The 16922-nt window shown below is 42.2% G+C and overlaps 1 protein-coding gene across 1 annotated transcript; it reads right to left on the bottom strand.

The window, feature by feature from the left end:
* Positions 1-434: 434 nt before the first annotated feature.
* On the bottom strand, positions 435-1007 carry Tmem217 (transmembrane protein 217). Its single transcript, XM_076860193.1, has one exon. The coding sequence runs from the start codon at positions 1005-1007 to the stop codon at positions 435-437; it is 573 nt and encodes a 190-aa protein (XP_076716308.1).
* Positions 1008-16922: the final 15915 nt, after the last annotated feature.

Genomic DNA, 16922 nt, shown 5'->3' with positions numbered 1-16922 from the left:
TTGTGCTACAACAATCCGAGTCTAAATACAGATTAGGCGAGCCCGAGATCACATTAAAAGAGCTGTGGGTTGAAGAGGAATGAAGACAGACCAAAATAAAGAGCCGGCTGTTCAGCAAATCAGCTTCATTTCTGCACTTTTTCATCTTGATTTTGACCAATAAGGTCATGCAGTAGCATAACCAGAACAGGCAGGCAGAATTCAAGGAAGGTTTGATGGATCATTAGGCCCCTGAACTCAATAAATGCCCTCAAGGAGCAGGATATGTCGCTTATGATCAGAATCACTTCATCTCTCCACATTCCCCTGGAAGAGTGGCCGTGGGGTCTGCACTTGCCAAACTGCTCAGCCAAAGGGGCGCGGGGGGAGAGCAAGAAAGGGGCTACCCTAAGAACCCGAGAGCCCCGCCTCTTGGGGAAAGACAGGCTCCCAGGTCACTCTTTATAGTGGTGGACAAAGCTCAGGATCTTTGACTTCTGCCGAGGGGTCTCCCCGCCGCCCATGGAAACGCGCCTGTTGTAGAAGACGATGTTCCCCTGGTTCCGGCTCTTGTAGATGATGTGGGCGTAGATGATGACGAAGAACAGCCCGTAGCAGTGCAGGAGGGTCCGCAGCACCAAGCCCAGCCAGCGCATGGCGCGCACCTCGGCGGAGCTGAGCTTGTTGGTGAAGACCTGGACCACCAGGTTGACGGCCTCGTAGAAGAGGATCCAGACCCCGTAGACCAGCAGCCCGCCGTAGATCTGCGCGTACACGGCGTACAGCAGGAGGCAGCTGAGGACGATGGTGACCATGGACAGGCACAGCACGGTCGTGTAGCTCCAGCAGATGAGGAACTGCCGCGCGAGGTTGGAGCTCTCCTCCTGGAGGCTGATCTGGGAGCAGTTGCCGTGCCCCAGGTGCTTCCGCTCGAAGATGAGGTACATGTTGGTGGCCAGGATGGTGAAGACCCCCGACAGCACCGTGCCCATTCTGGCCGTCAGCCCGCACCACTGCTGCTGCTTCATGCCGAGGCCTCCTGCGGAGACAAACAACACGCCGGGCTCCAGCTCCTGCCGGTGCTGCAGAGAGCACGCTGCCTGCCTCCTTCTCCATCCACCGTGGGGATGATGGACACCGGGAGGCCAGGACACAAAGGCCGCCCTGGTGGTGGCTCCGGGCAGAGCGCTTGCCTAGTACCGGGGCACTGGGTGCCATCCATGGCGCCACACAAAATAAATAAATAAAAATAAAGGTATTTAAAAAAAAAAAAAATGATTGTGGGGTGGGGAGGAGGAAGGATTCAGTCTGGAGCTGGGAGCAGCAAGCTGAGAAATTAAGAGTGGTGATTCTCAGCCCGCCGCGGTGGCCATGCCTGGAATCCCAGCGGCTCTGGAGGCTGAGGCAGGAGGATCGCGAGTTCAAAGCCAGTCTCAGCAAAAGGGAGGTGCTAAGCAACTCAGTGAGACCTTGACTCAAAATAAAATGCAAAAAATAGGGCTGGGGATATGTGGCTGAGTGCACCTGAATTCAATCCCTGGTACTCCCACCTCACCCCCCAAAAAAGAATGGTGATTCTCAACCTTGGCTTGGCATTTGAATTGCTGGAAGTACCTACCCCAGACCAATCAAAACTTCTCTGGGTTCAAAACCTCCTAGTCATTTTTCATTCGCAGCCAGTATTAGAAAACGCCAAATTGTATGTGAGGCACTGGTATGATTCTCAGCACCACATACAAATAAAAAATTTCATCCACAACTAATAAAAATATTTTTTAAAAAAATAAGAACAATCAAAAAGTAGGAGAAAGAAAATAAACAGAAAGAGCAGACATCAATGAAAAAGGAGATAAAGTAGAAGGACCTCTTATGGGCTAGATTATTTAATAGGGCAACTTGAGGCTAAAAACAACTAAAAAAGATAGACTTGTTTTGTTTTGTGGCAGTGCCAGGGCCTCTAGCTCTCTAGGCAAGCACTCTACCACTGAGCTACAACCCCAGTCCTGAAATAGTTTTTAAATATTTTAAAAGCACAGAAGTGCTGATCAGGTGAGAGGTTTAGGACTTTAGCAAGCGAAACAGGGACTTAGTTTTGCTTTGAGGGTATCTGCCAGTTTGGGCAAACGTAAATTTCTTTTACTTTTTTTTTTTTTTTGGTACCAGGGATTAAATCCAGGAGCAAACCACTGAGCCACGTCCCCAGCCCTTTTTACTAAATTGCTGAGACTGGCTTTTGAGTCCTTCTGACTCAGCCTCCAGAGTTGCTGGGATTATAGGCCTGTGCCTCCACGACTGGCAAGTGTAAATTTCATTATGCCAGCCTTGCAGGTAAGAGGAATGAACAGGCTCCACCCAGGAGGCACATCTGTTGAGAGGTCTTCCCTCACATTAGCCATGGTCCTCCAAAGGGTACCAGTGAATCAAAAGTAAACTTGCCCCCTACATCTTTCTCCCAGGAGACTCTAAGTTCACAGTACACACTGAGCAGATAAGGAAAAAGTTCTTCTTGAGAACTTGTAACCATAACCAGTTTGTGAGTGCATGTGTATTTATAGCCAAGTTATGTAAAGTTTTTTTAAAACCCTTTTATTCATAAATCTCATTTACAGTTGTCTTGAATTAGAAGTGTCTCTAAGTGCCTGGCAGAAACAAACTCAAATCCTCCCTGGAGGATGGCACCTCTTATGCTGGTCCTCATCCCAAAGTCACCATTAGCAATTTTTCAGGGATAATGACCAGAACATGGTAAAAAAAAACATAACCAAGCACATAAGAACAAGGTGCTATGAGAACCAGCAGAAATACCGTATAGCAGCAACAGAACTACAATAAATACAGATTATAAATCAATTCTGATATCATTTTTATTTTATTTGCCTTGTGGTATAATTGCCACTATAGCCATTTTTTAAGAATTATTTTTAATTTTATTGAGTGATTGATTTAGACAGGGTCTTGCTATATTACCCAGGTTAGCCTCAAATTTGTGATCCTCCTGCCTTAGTTTCCAGAGTAGCCAGGATTGCAGGTATGTGCCACCATGCTCAGCGGCCATCCTACCCATTTTTAAGCATACAATCCAGTCGTGTTTATAGTTTATAGTTAATACTGTCATACAAACAATCTCTAGAACTTGTTCATCTTCTAAAATAAACTCTATACCTCTTAAACAAGATAGTCCCATTTTTTTTCTCCCCCAGCTCCTGGAAACCACCATTCAACTTTCTCTAGAAATCTATGTAAGTGAAGTCACATGGTATTTGTTCTTTTGCGACTAGCTTGTTTCACTTGATATAATAACCTGAAGATTTATCTATGGGGGCTAGGCTTGTAGCTCAGTGGTTGAGCATCTGCATAGCAAATGTGAGGCGCTGGGTTCGATGCTCAGCGCCACATAAAAATAAAATGAAAAGGTATTGTTTCCATCTACAACTAAAAAGAATTTTTTTTAAAACAAAAGATTTATCTATGCTGTAGCATGTGTCAGGATTTCCTTTGATTACTATATTTAAATAAATAAAAGGTAAAGTTGAAAATCTATATAGCTGAAATACCATATAGCAGCAACAGAACTACAATAAATACATTTTCTAGAAAATGATCTAGCAAGGGTTGAGGTGTAGCTAGGTGATACAGTGAGCATCCAGCATGTGCAAGGCCCTGGATTCAATCCCCAGCACTAAAAAATAAATAAATAAATAAATAAAGAAAGAAAGAAAGAAAGAAAGAAGGGAAGAAAGAAGGCAAGAAAGAAAGAAGAAATCTCAAAAGGATCCAGAAGGATGGCATTGGTACCCTAGTCACCATCCTTTGGGAGACCATGTTTTTTTATTCAAAAGGAATCAAAGGAAACCCAAATCAAATGGATGTGTGTGTGTGTGTGTGTGTGTGTGTGTGTGTGTGTGTGTGTATCCATATATATATCAATATATTAAAATATAGGGGTTGGGGTTGTGGCTTAGCAGTAAGGCACTTGCCTAGTACGTGCAAGGCACTGGGTTCGATCCTCAGCTCCTCGTAAAAATAAACAAAGTAAAGGTATTTTGTCTATCTACAACTAAAAAATTAAAAATAGAGTTTAAAAATATATATATGTAAACATATTGATTTTTTTAAAATATATTTTTAATGTGCTGCAGATTGAATTCAGGGCTTCGTGTATGCTTAGTATGCACTTTATCCCTGAGCAACAGTCCCAGCCTGGATTTATATTTTAATCATGGTAAAAGAAAACAACTGCCAACCCAGGATTCTGTAACCAGAAAAAAAAAAAATAATTTATTTATTTGTGCTGGGAATTGATCCCAGGGCCTTGTGCATGTGAGGCAAGCACTGTACCAACTGAGCTATCTCCCCAACCCCAGAAAAAAATATTTTTAGAGTTTAAGGGCCATAATATGATGATAACCTTTTCACAAAATTCAAAAACAACTAAAATGAGATAATATGTTATTTAGCCATACATATATATGTGGATAAAACTTTATTTAAAAAGCAAACCAGATAAGGTAACGTCTGCCTGTAATCCCAGGAACTCAGGAGGCTAAGGCAGGAGGATCTCAAGGTCTAGCAGCCTGGGCAACTTAGTGAGATTCTGCCTTAAAATAAAATAAAAGTGACTCAGTGTTAGAGCACCCCTGGTTCAATCCCAGGAACCGAAAACGAAACAAAATAAAAGAGTGGGAGAATAATAAAGACCTCTGAAGTGTAAGAATCAGGGATAGGACAAGGATGTAAAGATAACTGTAAGGGATTCTCAAGCCTCATCATAGTTTAAAGACACAAATTATTAAATAAAAGAATAAAAGTGCTGGCCATGGAGATGCACACCTGTAATCCCAGCAGCTGGGGAGGCTGAGGCAGGAGGATCATGAGTTCAAAGCCAGCCTCAGCAACTAAACGGGGCCCTGAGCAACTCAGTGAGACCCTGTCTCTAAATAAAATGTAAAAAGGGCTGAGGATGTGGCTCAGCGGTGAAGCTCCCCTGAGTTTGATCCCCGTACCAGAAAGAAAAAAGAATAAAAGTGAGCCATACATGTACCAATGATGGCTGCTTTTTATGACCTGGGATGATGAGTAATCCAACTCTGTACACCTAATTCCTGAAGGAAAAAACAGATGGAAAAAAAGCCACATAACCTGACAATGTAACCTAACCTTGTACTTTGCACCTGCTGCATAATTGCCTCATGTACCTACAATGGGCCGCAGACTTCCTCTTAGTCTTCTTTAGAATTCTCCTTCCATTGATCCATCTCTGGAAAAGATTAGTAACTGTCTATCTGTAGCCATTTCGCTCTTCTTGCTTTTAGCAGGAGACGTGGCCAGACAGGCAGTGCGTAGCTTCCCTTGACTGTTTATGTGGCCATGGGACCAAGGGCATGTGAGGGGAAGCCCTGTGTGCCACTTTATAGTCTTACTCATGAAAGAATCAGGGATGCGCTCACTTTCTCTCCTGCGTCTTTTTTCTTTCCTTTTGGTGCTGGGAATTGAACCCAGGCCTCAACCTGGGAGGCGCGAGCCCCTGCCACTAGCTCCACTTCTCCAATCCCTCTTCCTTCCTATTTCTTAGCCATGGTCAGAAATGGTCAAAGAGCTGATCTTTGACCCAGACTTGGAAGCTCTTGCTGAATATGGAAAGCACCTTAATCAGTCATGGAGAATTGCTCCTTGAGATAGAGAAGAAAGAAACAGTTGGGGCTGTGGCTCAGTGGTGGAATGCTGGCCTAGCTCGTGCGAGGCCCTGGGTTCTAACCTCAGCACCACATAAAAATAAGTAAATAAAATAAAGATATTGTGTCCAACTACAGCTAAAAAATAAATATCAAAAAAAGAAAAGAAAGAAATTCTTTTTATAAATAATCTACTATCTTTAAACTTTTCTTTTTTATTATTATTTCTTACATACATGACAATAGTGGAGTGCATTACTTTCTTTTTTTTTTTTAAAAAAAGAGAGAGAGGTAGAGAGAGAGAGAGAGAATTTTAATGTTTATTTTTTAGTTATCGGCGGGCACAACATCTTTGTCTGTATGTGGTGCTGAGGATCGAACCCGGGCCGCAGGCATTCCAGGCGAGCGCGCTACCGCTTGAGCCACATCCCCAGCCCTACTTTCTTAATTATCCATTCACAGCACAATTTTTCGTAACTCTGTATATAAAGTATGTTCACGCCAAATTATGCTATTATATATGAGCTCTCTTTTTTTGCATACAATTCTTAATACACCACCACAATTTTTCATATCTCTGTTTGTATATAAGGTATGTTGACACCAAATTCACATCTTCATACATGTATTTTATATAATGATGACCATCTCTTTCCACTATCCTAGCTATTTCCCTTCTTCCTCCCTTTCCCTCCCACCCCTGTTTCCCATCTAGAGGTAATTTTCCACCCATGCTCTCCCTCCCTACCCCACTTTGAGTCACCCCCCCTTATATCAGCATTTGGTTTTTTTTGGATTGACTAACTTCACTTAAGCATAATCTTCTCTAATTCCATCCATTTCTCTGCAAATGCCATGATCTTATTCTTTTTTAGTGCTGAGTAATATTCCATTGTATATAAATGCCACACTTTTTTTTTTTTTTATCCATTCATCCACTGAAGGACATCAAGTTTGGCTCCACAGTTTAGCTATTGTGAATTGTGCTGCCATATCATTGATGTGGCTGTGTCCCTGTAGTATGCTGTTTTTAGATCCTTTGGGTATAGTCTGAGAAGAGGAATAGCTGAGTCAAATGGTGGTTGCATTCCTAGCTTTCCAAGGAATCTCCATACTGCTTTCCAAATTGGCTGCACTAATTTGCAGTATTTCTTTCTTTATTTTTGATACTAGGGATTGAACCCAGAGGTGGTTTAATGCTGAGCCACATCCCCAACTGTTTTTATTTTTAATTTTGAGATGGGGTCTTGATAAATTGCTTAGAGTTTTGCTAAACTGCTGAGTCTCGCCTTGAGTTTGCAATCCTCCTGCCTCAGCCTCTGTGATGATAGGCATGCACCATGTCCGGCAAGGCCTTCTTATATACTACTATAGCTTAGCCTGTTCTTTAACATTCTACTCCTTCACTAAAGAAATCCAATGAAGAGTAGTGACCCATTTGGATCTAGCACCTCCTTTTTTTTTTTTTTTAACAACTCAGCAGATTTTTACTGTTTGCTTTTTATCTCATTAGCCTATGCTTCTATTCACATTATTCTCATAAAGATGTTTCCTTGCTAGGTACAGTGGTGTGCACCTGTAATCCCAGCAACTAAGGAGGCAAGGCTGCAGTGTTATAGTTAAAGCTTTCGTCCCAGGGTTTCATAAACTGACTTCCAGACCACTCACATATAATCGAATCAAGCCTTTATTGAAGCACACTGATGGCGGCTGACCAGAACATAAAGCTGTTCCCCTGATCAGCCCTGAACAATTGCAAGGGAGCTCCTTATAAGCCTGAAAACCCCAAAAGGGATATTCGGGGGTCTAGTCAATGCAAGCAAGCCAGGTTACAGAAGCGGGACAGTGCAGTCAACAGAGGGAAGCCTAACCAATCACAGTTAGCCCAGTCACCCCAGTTACAGAAACAGAGCCCCGTTACCCTAGTTACAGAAACAATGCCCCATTAGGTAGTTCCGTGTTCTTAAATGTTTCTATGGCAAAAGGAAAAGAGCATCTTGCCCCAGTCATGACCCTTCTCCTTGGCATGGTTGTTTTACTGGATGAAGTCATAAAACAAAATGGAGTCACATTTGCTTCTACTATCACAGCAGCAGGAGGATTGCAAGTTCAAGGACAGCCCAAGCAACTTAGTGAGATCTTGTCAGAAAATAAAATAAAAAGGGCTGGGGCTATAGCTCAGTTGTAGAGTGTCCCTGGATTGTTCAATCCCCAGTACCACCAAAATATATATATATATATATATATATATATATATATATATATGCGTGTGTGTGTGTGTGTGTGTATGTGTGTATGTATACATACGGGTATATACACATATTTATGTCTCCCTTTAATTTTTTTTTTTTAGTACTGAGGATTAAACCCAGGGGTACTTTCCCACACTGAGTTACATCCACAGCACTTTTTATTTTTTATTTTGAGACAGTATCTCACTAAGCTTAGGATCTTGCTTAATAGCTGAGGCTGGTTTCAAACTTGCCACCCTCCTGCCTCAACCTCCCAAGTCACTGTAATCTCAGGATCACTGTGGTTTTTATAATTCATTTGGTAATCAATCATGTATTGTTTTCCAATATCTTTTGTTTTGTTTTAATTGCCATTTAAGTATTTCATACTTATAATAATCATTTTAATACCTACTAATCAGGACATTAAGAGTTAGAGAAGCTACTTAATTTTGTCTAAAGCTGGTCATCGGCTCAGCTGCAAAAACAGCATTTGTTGTTGTTGTTTTGGAGTTGAGGATTGATCCCAGGGGCGCTTAACCACTGAGCCACACACCCAGCCCATTTTATAATTTATTTAGAGACAGGATCTGGCTGAGTTGCTTAGGGCCTCACTAAGTTGCTGAGGCTGGCTTTGAACTCTCCATCTTCCTGCCTCAGCTTCCTGAGCTGCTGGGATTACAGGCGTGCGCCATCACACCTGGTGCAAAGTCAGGATTTGAACGCACGTCTTGCTGGCTTTAGTCTTAACCCTCAACCCATTGTGCCTCATCTGTTCCTGAGATTCGTAGCTTGCTGAGCTCAGAGACCCCCCCATCCCCCATTTCCTGGGAGTCCTTGGCTGGAGAAAGGCCTGTCTCTCAGTCACCTGTCCTCAGTTCCTTTCAGGTCTCTTGGGCTCCTTCCTCTCTCCTTCCTTTTCTCTCTCTCTCCTCCCCAGCTTTTCTCCTTTCTTCCCTTCCCTCCGTCTTCTTCCCTTCTAAGGGTAAACTCTTGGTCGTTCTAAGAGAAAGCAACCGTCTCTGACCTGGGAAAGGAGAACAGACCAGGAATTGAAGGGAACAAAAATTATCAGCCACATCCGCAAACATGTTTTGTTTGAACAGCTCGGTCTTTTAAAGAAACTGGAAATGATTTTGGGCAGGTGGACACTGCCCTGTTGCTCCTGGCCCCAGCATTCCCTGTTACCTGAACACCTCCTGACTTTACTAATTCATCCTGCTTGCCTGGCTCTGGAAGGCTTGGATTTTGAGGTTCGTGCTTTTGAAATCTCCGTATCTCATTTGATAAAGCAAATGTGAAATTTTCTGTTACGTGAAAACACCATTTCTTCATTTTTTTGTGGTGTTGTGGACTAAATCGGGGCTTCACACATGCACTGTTCTACTGAGCCACATCCCCAGCCCGTGAAAATACTATTAATGTGTTTTTTCCTGTATTCCTATATTTGTGATTTAAAATCTTAATACTGTGGCTCATTTTTTTTTGTCCCTACAGATTTATATCTCTCAAGTTATATACAAGTTATATACAAAGTCAATTTAAAAAAGTATGCTTTGGTGGGGCCTAGAAGCACACATCGGTAATTCCTATATCTTGGGAGGCTGAGGCAGGAGGATTAGAAGTCCAAAGCCAACCTCAGCAATTTAGGGAGGCCCTATCTAAAAATAAAAAATAAAAAAGGCTGGAGATGTGGCTCAGTGGTGAAGCACCCCTGGGTTCAATCCCTGGTGCCCCTCCCCCAAAATTAATAAATAAATAGTGTGAGTGAGTGAGAGAGAGAGAGAGAGAGAGAGAAAATTATGCTTTAATGTCGTAAATTATAATATTTAGTGAAATTAAGTAATTATAACAGTAGTAATGATCACAATAAACATTTAGTGAGGCATTGTGTTATAATTTAACATTTTTGTTATATAATCATACATGTTTATTTACTACTTGATAGTGGTGATGGAATCGGGGGTATTTGCACTTTTTATGCATTGAGACGCCCAGATGTCGGTTTTTGCCTGTCAGGAGAGGGATCATTCATAGTTACTGCAACCATTCAGAATTTAGCTGCAAGTTGACCTAAGCAGAGTGAGCTCCTGGCCTGTGGGAGGTGGCCCTGCTAAGTTTTTGATTCTTCCCTGGGACTTTGAAGACTGACTCATCTCCCTCGCAACTTGCAGTTTTACTAATCACTTAATTTGACTCATTTTATCATTTGGCTCATCCTAGGTTTAAGGCAACTGCGGATTTGATTCTAGTACTTTTTCTTAATTTGTTGAATCTAGTTGGTTGTTAACTTGTTTTCCACTGCTGCTGGAACAAATGACCACAAACCTAGTGGCTTAAAACAATACAAATTGCCAGATGTGGTGGCAGATACCTATAATCCCAGAGATTTGGGAGGCTGAGGCAGGAGGGTTGCAAGTTCAAGGCCACCCTTAGCAATTTAGCAAAGCCCCCTAAGCAACTTTGCAAGACCCTACCTCAAAATAAAAAATAAAAAAGGTCTGGGGATGTGGTTTGGTGGTAAGTCACCCCTGGGTTCAATCCCCAGTACCAAACAAACAAATGAAACTTCCTGCCAATGTATGATTTCACAATTCTGTAGGTCAGAGGTCCCAGTTGCCTGAACACCTAACTGGCTTCTCTGCTCTAATTCCTGCTAGATAGAAACCAATTATTGGCTGGCTTGCTTCCAGCTCTTTCAGGCTGTTGGCTGAATTCAATTTCTTAAAGTGTGGGACTGACCTCCCCATTCCTTATTTTATAATAGCTTATGGGCCACTCTTTGTTCTTAAAATTTTTATTTATTTGTTTGTTTGTTTATTTGAGAGAGAGAGAATTTTTAAATATTTATATATTTTTTTTAGTTTTTTCTGTGGATACAACATCTTTTTTTTTTTTTTTTTTTAGAGAGAGAATTTTTTAATATTTATTTTTCAGTTTTTGGCGGACACAACATGTTTGTTTGTATGTGGTGCTGAGGATCCAGACCAAAAGCATGCCAGGCGAGCGCGCTACCGCTTGAGCCACATCCCCAGCCCAAGACTTTTATTTTTAATATTTTTTGTTGTTGTACATGGGTACGATTTCTTCCTTCCTTCCTTCCTTCCTTCCTTCCTTCCTTCCTTCCTTTCTCCCTTCCTTTCTTTTTAATGTGGTCCTGAGATTCAAACCCAGTGCCTCACATGTGTGAGGCAAGTGATCTACCACTGAGCTACAACCCCAGTCCCTCTTAAGGACTTTTGTTGGTTGGTTCTATGGTACTGGGGATTGAACCCCGGGCCTTGTGCATGCTAGGCAAGCCCTCTACGAACTGAGCTACAACCCCAGCCCCAGCCTTTGGTTCTAGATGGTAGGCTTCATGCTTAGCTCCTGTGATCTCAGGGCCAGAAGTGCTCCTTCAAACTCTTCTTGTGCTTGGAACTTCTCTGATTTCTCCTTTTTTCTTCTGCCTCAAGTTAGAAAAGTCCTCTTCTTTCTTGGGCTCCTGTGAGTAGGTAATCTGGGATGATCTCTTTATCTCTAGGTCCTTAGCCTGAATTACATCTGCAAAGTCCCTTTTGCCATAATCATTGGTGCAAAGGTCAGAGGGTTGTTCAGGCTGAATTGTGTTTTCCCAAAATGTGTGTGTGACAGTCCAAACCCCCAATGCCTTAGAATGCGATGCAGTCAGGGCCCTTAAACAGGTGATTAAGTTATTAGGTCATTAGCATCAGCCCTAATCAAATGACTGGTGTCCTTATTAGAAGAAGGAATTAGTCACAGAAGCATGACCATGTGAAGTCACTGGCCCTCTAACAGCTAAGGAGTGAAGACCCAGAGGAAACCAGCCGGCTGACACCTTGGTCTCCGTCTCGAGAACTGGGAGAAAAACATTCTGTGAACTCATCAGCTGGCATCAGTACGCAGCCCTAACCAAACTTCACAGGGGCCAGAATTTTGCCCTCTACAGTCACGCATGGCCTTTGAATTCTTCTTTGGACCTGGTGAATTGCCTATTTCCGACTGGGCAATTATCTTACAAAAATTAAAACATATTTTTGGAAATGTATTTTAACAAAGTTTTCTACAAGTGCAAACAACATAACAACACAAAGTGTTTTTTTTTTTTTTTTAATTAGACTGGGATTAAACCAAATCAATTCAAGAATCTAAATAGCTGTCAGAAAACTCCATTTAATTTCCTTTTTTTGGGGGGGGTACAGGGGATTGAACCCAGGGACACTTAACCATTGAGCCACATCCCCGGGCCCATTTTATTTCTTATTTTGAAACATTTTAGGGCCTCACTAAGTTGCTTAGGGCCTCACTAAGTTGCTGAGGCTGGCTTTGAACTTGTGATCCTCCTGCCTCTGCCTCCCAGCTCATCGGGATTACAGGTGTGGGTCCCTGTGCCTGGGTGCATTTAATTTTAAGAAGTTGCAGAGCTTTCTTTTGGGTGTTCAGTCCCCCCTCCTTTTTGGTAGTAGAGGTTGAACCCAGGGCACGCTACATTCTCCAGCCCTTTTTATTTTTTATTTTGAGACAGGGTCTCAATAAATTGCTCAAGTTAGCCTCAAACTTGTGATATTCCTGCCTCAGTCTCCAAAGTTGCTGGAATTACAGGTGTGTGCCACCGTGCTTACCTTGGGTATATGGTCTTTGATGCCTATTCTTTTCCCATTAGAATTGTAAATTGTATTTTCAGGAGATGAGGCTGCTCTGCTCTTAGGTATTTTTTTTAACCACTTCCAGACTATTATTCCTCCTCAAACCCTTGCTTTCTAGGTCTTCCTATGTATTTTAAAAAAGAAAACTTATGAATTGGATGTGGTGGCACATGCCTGTAATCCCAGTGGCTCGGGAGACTGAGGCAGGAGGATTGCAAGTTGCCAGCCTCAGCAACTTAGCGAGGCCCTAAGAAACCTGGTGAAACCCTGTCTCAAAATACAAAGGACTGGGGATGTGGCTTAGTGGTTAAGCACCACTGTGTTCAATTCCTATACTGAAAAAAAAAAAAAAAAAAAAGTATAAAAAGAAAAAAAATTTTATAGTGACAGAGACAGAACTCAATCTCTAGCCCAGACCTACTAAAATCAGAGTCTCTGGAGGTGGGACCCAGACAAAAGTCCTTAGTTTGCATGAGCCTAGTTATTTGCCTTTTCATACCTAAAACCGGGCAGCTGAAAAAAAACTGAAGGAAAAGTCACACTGTAAGGTATTTTCCTTTTTGCTTATAAAAGCCTTTTTAAAATTAGAGAACAGTGGTTAAAAAGGAATTTATTCTTGACTCTGGGCTAATATATTTGATTAACAGTTACCAAAGATACCTTGTTCCCAAAATAGAATTTTCTGGAACTGATGCAAATAGAATTAGAGATCACAAACAGAACAACACGCTGAAATGGCAAAAGCCAGAAATGCTCTCCACCAAAAGGCTCCTGCCCAGAGTGGATTTTCTATATACTTTTCCCAAACCTCCAATCTAGACCAAAGGTCCTACAAGAGTTTTGTGCCCCTATGAACTCATGGTCATGGATTTCCATGGGCCCCCAACAGAGCTGGGAACTGGTGGTACCCACTGGATGACATCTCCTATTCTCTGGAATGGCTCGTCCAAGCCGTTTCCCTCTGGACCCACAAACCCCATTTCCACATACACACCCCTTTCCTTTGTTAATGTGAGAGAATATCTTTTTCCTTCTACCCTACTATTAACTGTGTTCCAGAGTTGGGTCTCCTGCCCTCTCAGGAACCTTCCGTTGACCACCCCTCATCCCCTCAAGCATATTTTCTTTGTTTCTAACTCCAACCTCACCTTGTTTTTTCCTCCATCTCTGGCAACTCCTTTAATGGTTTCCTTCTGCTATTTATTTATTTAGGGTGCCAGGAATTGAACTCAGGGGCATTCGGCCACTGAGCCACATCCCCAGTCCTACTTTCTATTTTATTTAGAGACAGGGTCTCACTGATTTGCTGAGCATCTTGTTTTTGCTGAGGATGGTTTTGAACACGCAATCCTTCTGCCTCAGCCTCCAGAGCCACTGGGATTACAGGCATGGGCCACCGCGCCCGGCTCTCCTAGTTCTTAAGTATTTGTCTTTTGACACTTTATATTATCTCCCAAGTAATCACTCATTTCTATTCTACTGCCATGTACTCTATGCCATGGTATAACTGCCATGTACACTACATCAGTGATTTCCAAATCCAATCTGGTCTTCTATCTGGAACTTCAAACCAGCATATCCAACTACTACGTCTCCCTTGGGGAACTTTTTGTGTTGCTCTGATTCAAGATGTTCCAAACTGAGCTTATAGTTTCTACCATTTCCATCGCCATATGCTGTGACTCCATGTGTGTGCATGTATGCGTGCGTGTTGGGGATTGAACCCAGGGCAGCAGGTATTGCACATGCTAGGCAAGCCCTCTACCACTGAGCTACACCCCAGCCCCCCCAGTGGTTCTTATTTAAATAAACAATATCAATATGCATCTACCCATTTCTGCAGGTACCTTCCTCTTGCTCATCTTCTACATCCAAGAAAACTCATTGTTTGATCCACTTTACACCCTGCTCCTCCTGTCTCTTGGATTATTGTTTTTCTTATCTGTCTTAATCCGTTCATGTTGCTGTAACAAAATGCCAGAGCCTGGGAAATTTATAAACAATAGAAATTTATTGTACATAGTTCTGGAGGCTCGGAAGTCCAAGATCAGGGCACCAGCAGAGCTGGCTCTCCACACCTCCAAGATGGCATCTTTTTGCAGCATCCTCCCCTGGTGGAAGGCAGAAGGGCAAAAGGCGGCTCTCTGAGTCCTCTTTCACAAGAGCACTCATCTCCTTCACAGGCTGAAGCCCCCATAACTTTTCATTTCCCAGAAGGCTTCACCTCTTAACGCTGTCACCGTGGGGTTTAAGTTCTAACATATGAATTTCGGAAAGAAATATAGATTCAAATCTTAGCACCCTCTCCTCTGCTGCCTCTCTAGATCAATCATGTCTCCTTTGGACTGCTGCAATAACAATTTTGTGATGTTGTAATCTTTTTTTTTTTTTTCTCCTGTACCAGAGACTGAACCCAGGGGCACTTAACCACTGAGCCATATCCCCAGCCCTTTTTATTTTTTATTTATTTTGAGACAGGGTCTCACTAAGTTGCTTAGGGCCTCACTAAATTGCTGGGTTTGGCCTCAAACTCGTGATCCTCTTGCCTCAGCCTCTGGAGTCACTGGGATTACAGATATGAGCCACAGTGCCCGGCTACCCCAGTTTTAGTAAAAGTAAATGTATGAATATATAATTATTTCATGAGTTCCTAATAAGTAGACTGTTAAATAAATACCACTGGCTCCTTTCATTCTGGTAGGACTTTTTTTTTTTTTTTTTTAATGCAGTATCTTCTTAGCTACAGAGATGATTGAAACAGGCAATGTGGAAGGACAGCGGGATAACTCTGTCACAGTCTAAACCAAGGGCAAACAACATTACTATGAAAAGTACTTAAGAATAGTGCAAAGCCTTTTTGGTTTATTTGTAAAATTTTCTGGAGGGGTACATTATCTCAAATGCAGATGCTTCTTGACTTTCAATAGGGTTATAGCCTGGTAAGCCAATTGTAAGTTGAAAGTATTCTAAGTAAAAAATGCACTTCATTGGTGCATGTCTGTAATCCCAGTGGTTTGTAGGCTGAGGCAGGAGGATCGTGAGTTCAAAGTCAGCTTCAGCAAAAGTAAGGCACTAAGCAACTCAATGACACCCTGTCTCTAAATAAGATACAAAATAGGGTTGGGGATGTGGCTCAGTGGTTGAGTGCCTCTCAGTTCACTCCCCAGTCCCCCCCCACCCCACAAAAATGCATACACCTAGCCCACTGAACATGATAGCTTAGTGACACAGTGCACTGCAGAGTCAGCTGTTTGTCCTTGTGGTTGCTTAGTTGACTGGGACCTGCAGCTTGCAAGAGACTATCATCCTACACATCACTGTCTTTGAAAAAATCAAAATTCAAATTCAGGGAGTAGGGATGTATTTCCGATAGAGCCCTCACCTAGCATGCATGAGGTTCTGGATTCCATCCAGCACTGCTCCCCAGAATAAATAAATAAGTAAATGCACTGTTTCTACTGAAAGTCTTTTTCACACCCTTGTAAAGTTGAAAAATTGTAAGTTGAACCATTGTGAGCTGGGGGCCAGTTCTACTACACAATTAGAAGTGATTCTGAGGGGCTGGGGATATAGCTCAGTTGGTAGAGTGCTTTCCAAGCATGCACAAGGCCCTGGGTTCCATCCCCAGCACCACAAAAAAGAAAAAAAAAAAAAAGTGATTCTGTGACTCCTCCTTGGAATGTTAGTTCATTTGTGCTGCAATACACAATTCTGGTACAGTAGAGTACCACAGATAGGGTACTTTACAAAGAACAGAAATGTGTTTAGAAAGCAGCCAACATTGGTGACACATGAGGGCGCCTTTTCGCTGTGTTCTCAAGTCTTCACAAAGCAGAAGGTCAAGAGGGGCTAAGCTAGTTCCCTCCAGTCTTTTTTTTTTTTTTTAATATAGAGTTCTTTTTCTTTTTTTTTTTTTTTAAGAGAGTGAGAGAGGGGAGAGAGAGAGAGAGAGAATTTTTTAATATTTATTTTTTAGTTTTCAGCAGACACAACATCTTTGTTTGTATGTGGTGCTGAGGATTGAACTTGGGCCACACGCATCCCAGGCGAGCGCGCTACCACTTGAGCCACATCCCCAGCCCCCTCCAGTCTTTTTGTACAGCACTAATCCATTTATGAGGGTAAAGCCCTCACAACTTAATTACTTCCTCAAAGGTCCCACCCCTTAATACGTGGGGATTGAGTTTCAACACATTTGAATTTTGAAGGGGACAAAAATATTCAAAGCATAGCAATATATTTATGTAGATTTTCCAGCAAACTATACTGGAAAAAATAAAGTTAGAAAAATAAATACTCATCCTTTTATATCACCATTTTGTTTTGTTTGTTTGTTTTTAATACCAGGCATTGAACCCAGGGGTGCTTTACCAGTGAGCCATATTCCCAGCTCT

This window comes from Callospermophilus lateralis, chromosome 6, assembly GCF_048772815.1.
Source record: "Callospermophilus lateralis isolate mCalLat2 chromosome 6, mCalLat2.hap1, whole genome shotgun sequence".
NCBI classification, from domain to species: domain Eukaryota; kingdom Metazoa; phylum Chordata; class Mammalia; order Rodentia; family Sciuridae; genus Callospermophilus; species Callospermophilus lateralis.
Note: the sequence above shows the minus strand (reverse complement) of the source record. Positions and strands in the feature narration are given on the sequence as shown.

Bases quoted from the DNA above. Each gene is read 5' to 3' on its own strand.
- Tmem217 (XM_076860193.1), bottom strand. From the start codon at position 1,007: ATGAAGCAGCAGCAGTGGTGCGGGCTGACGGCCAGAATGGGCACGGTG.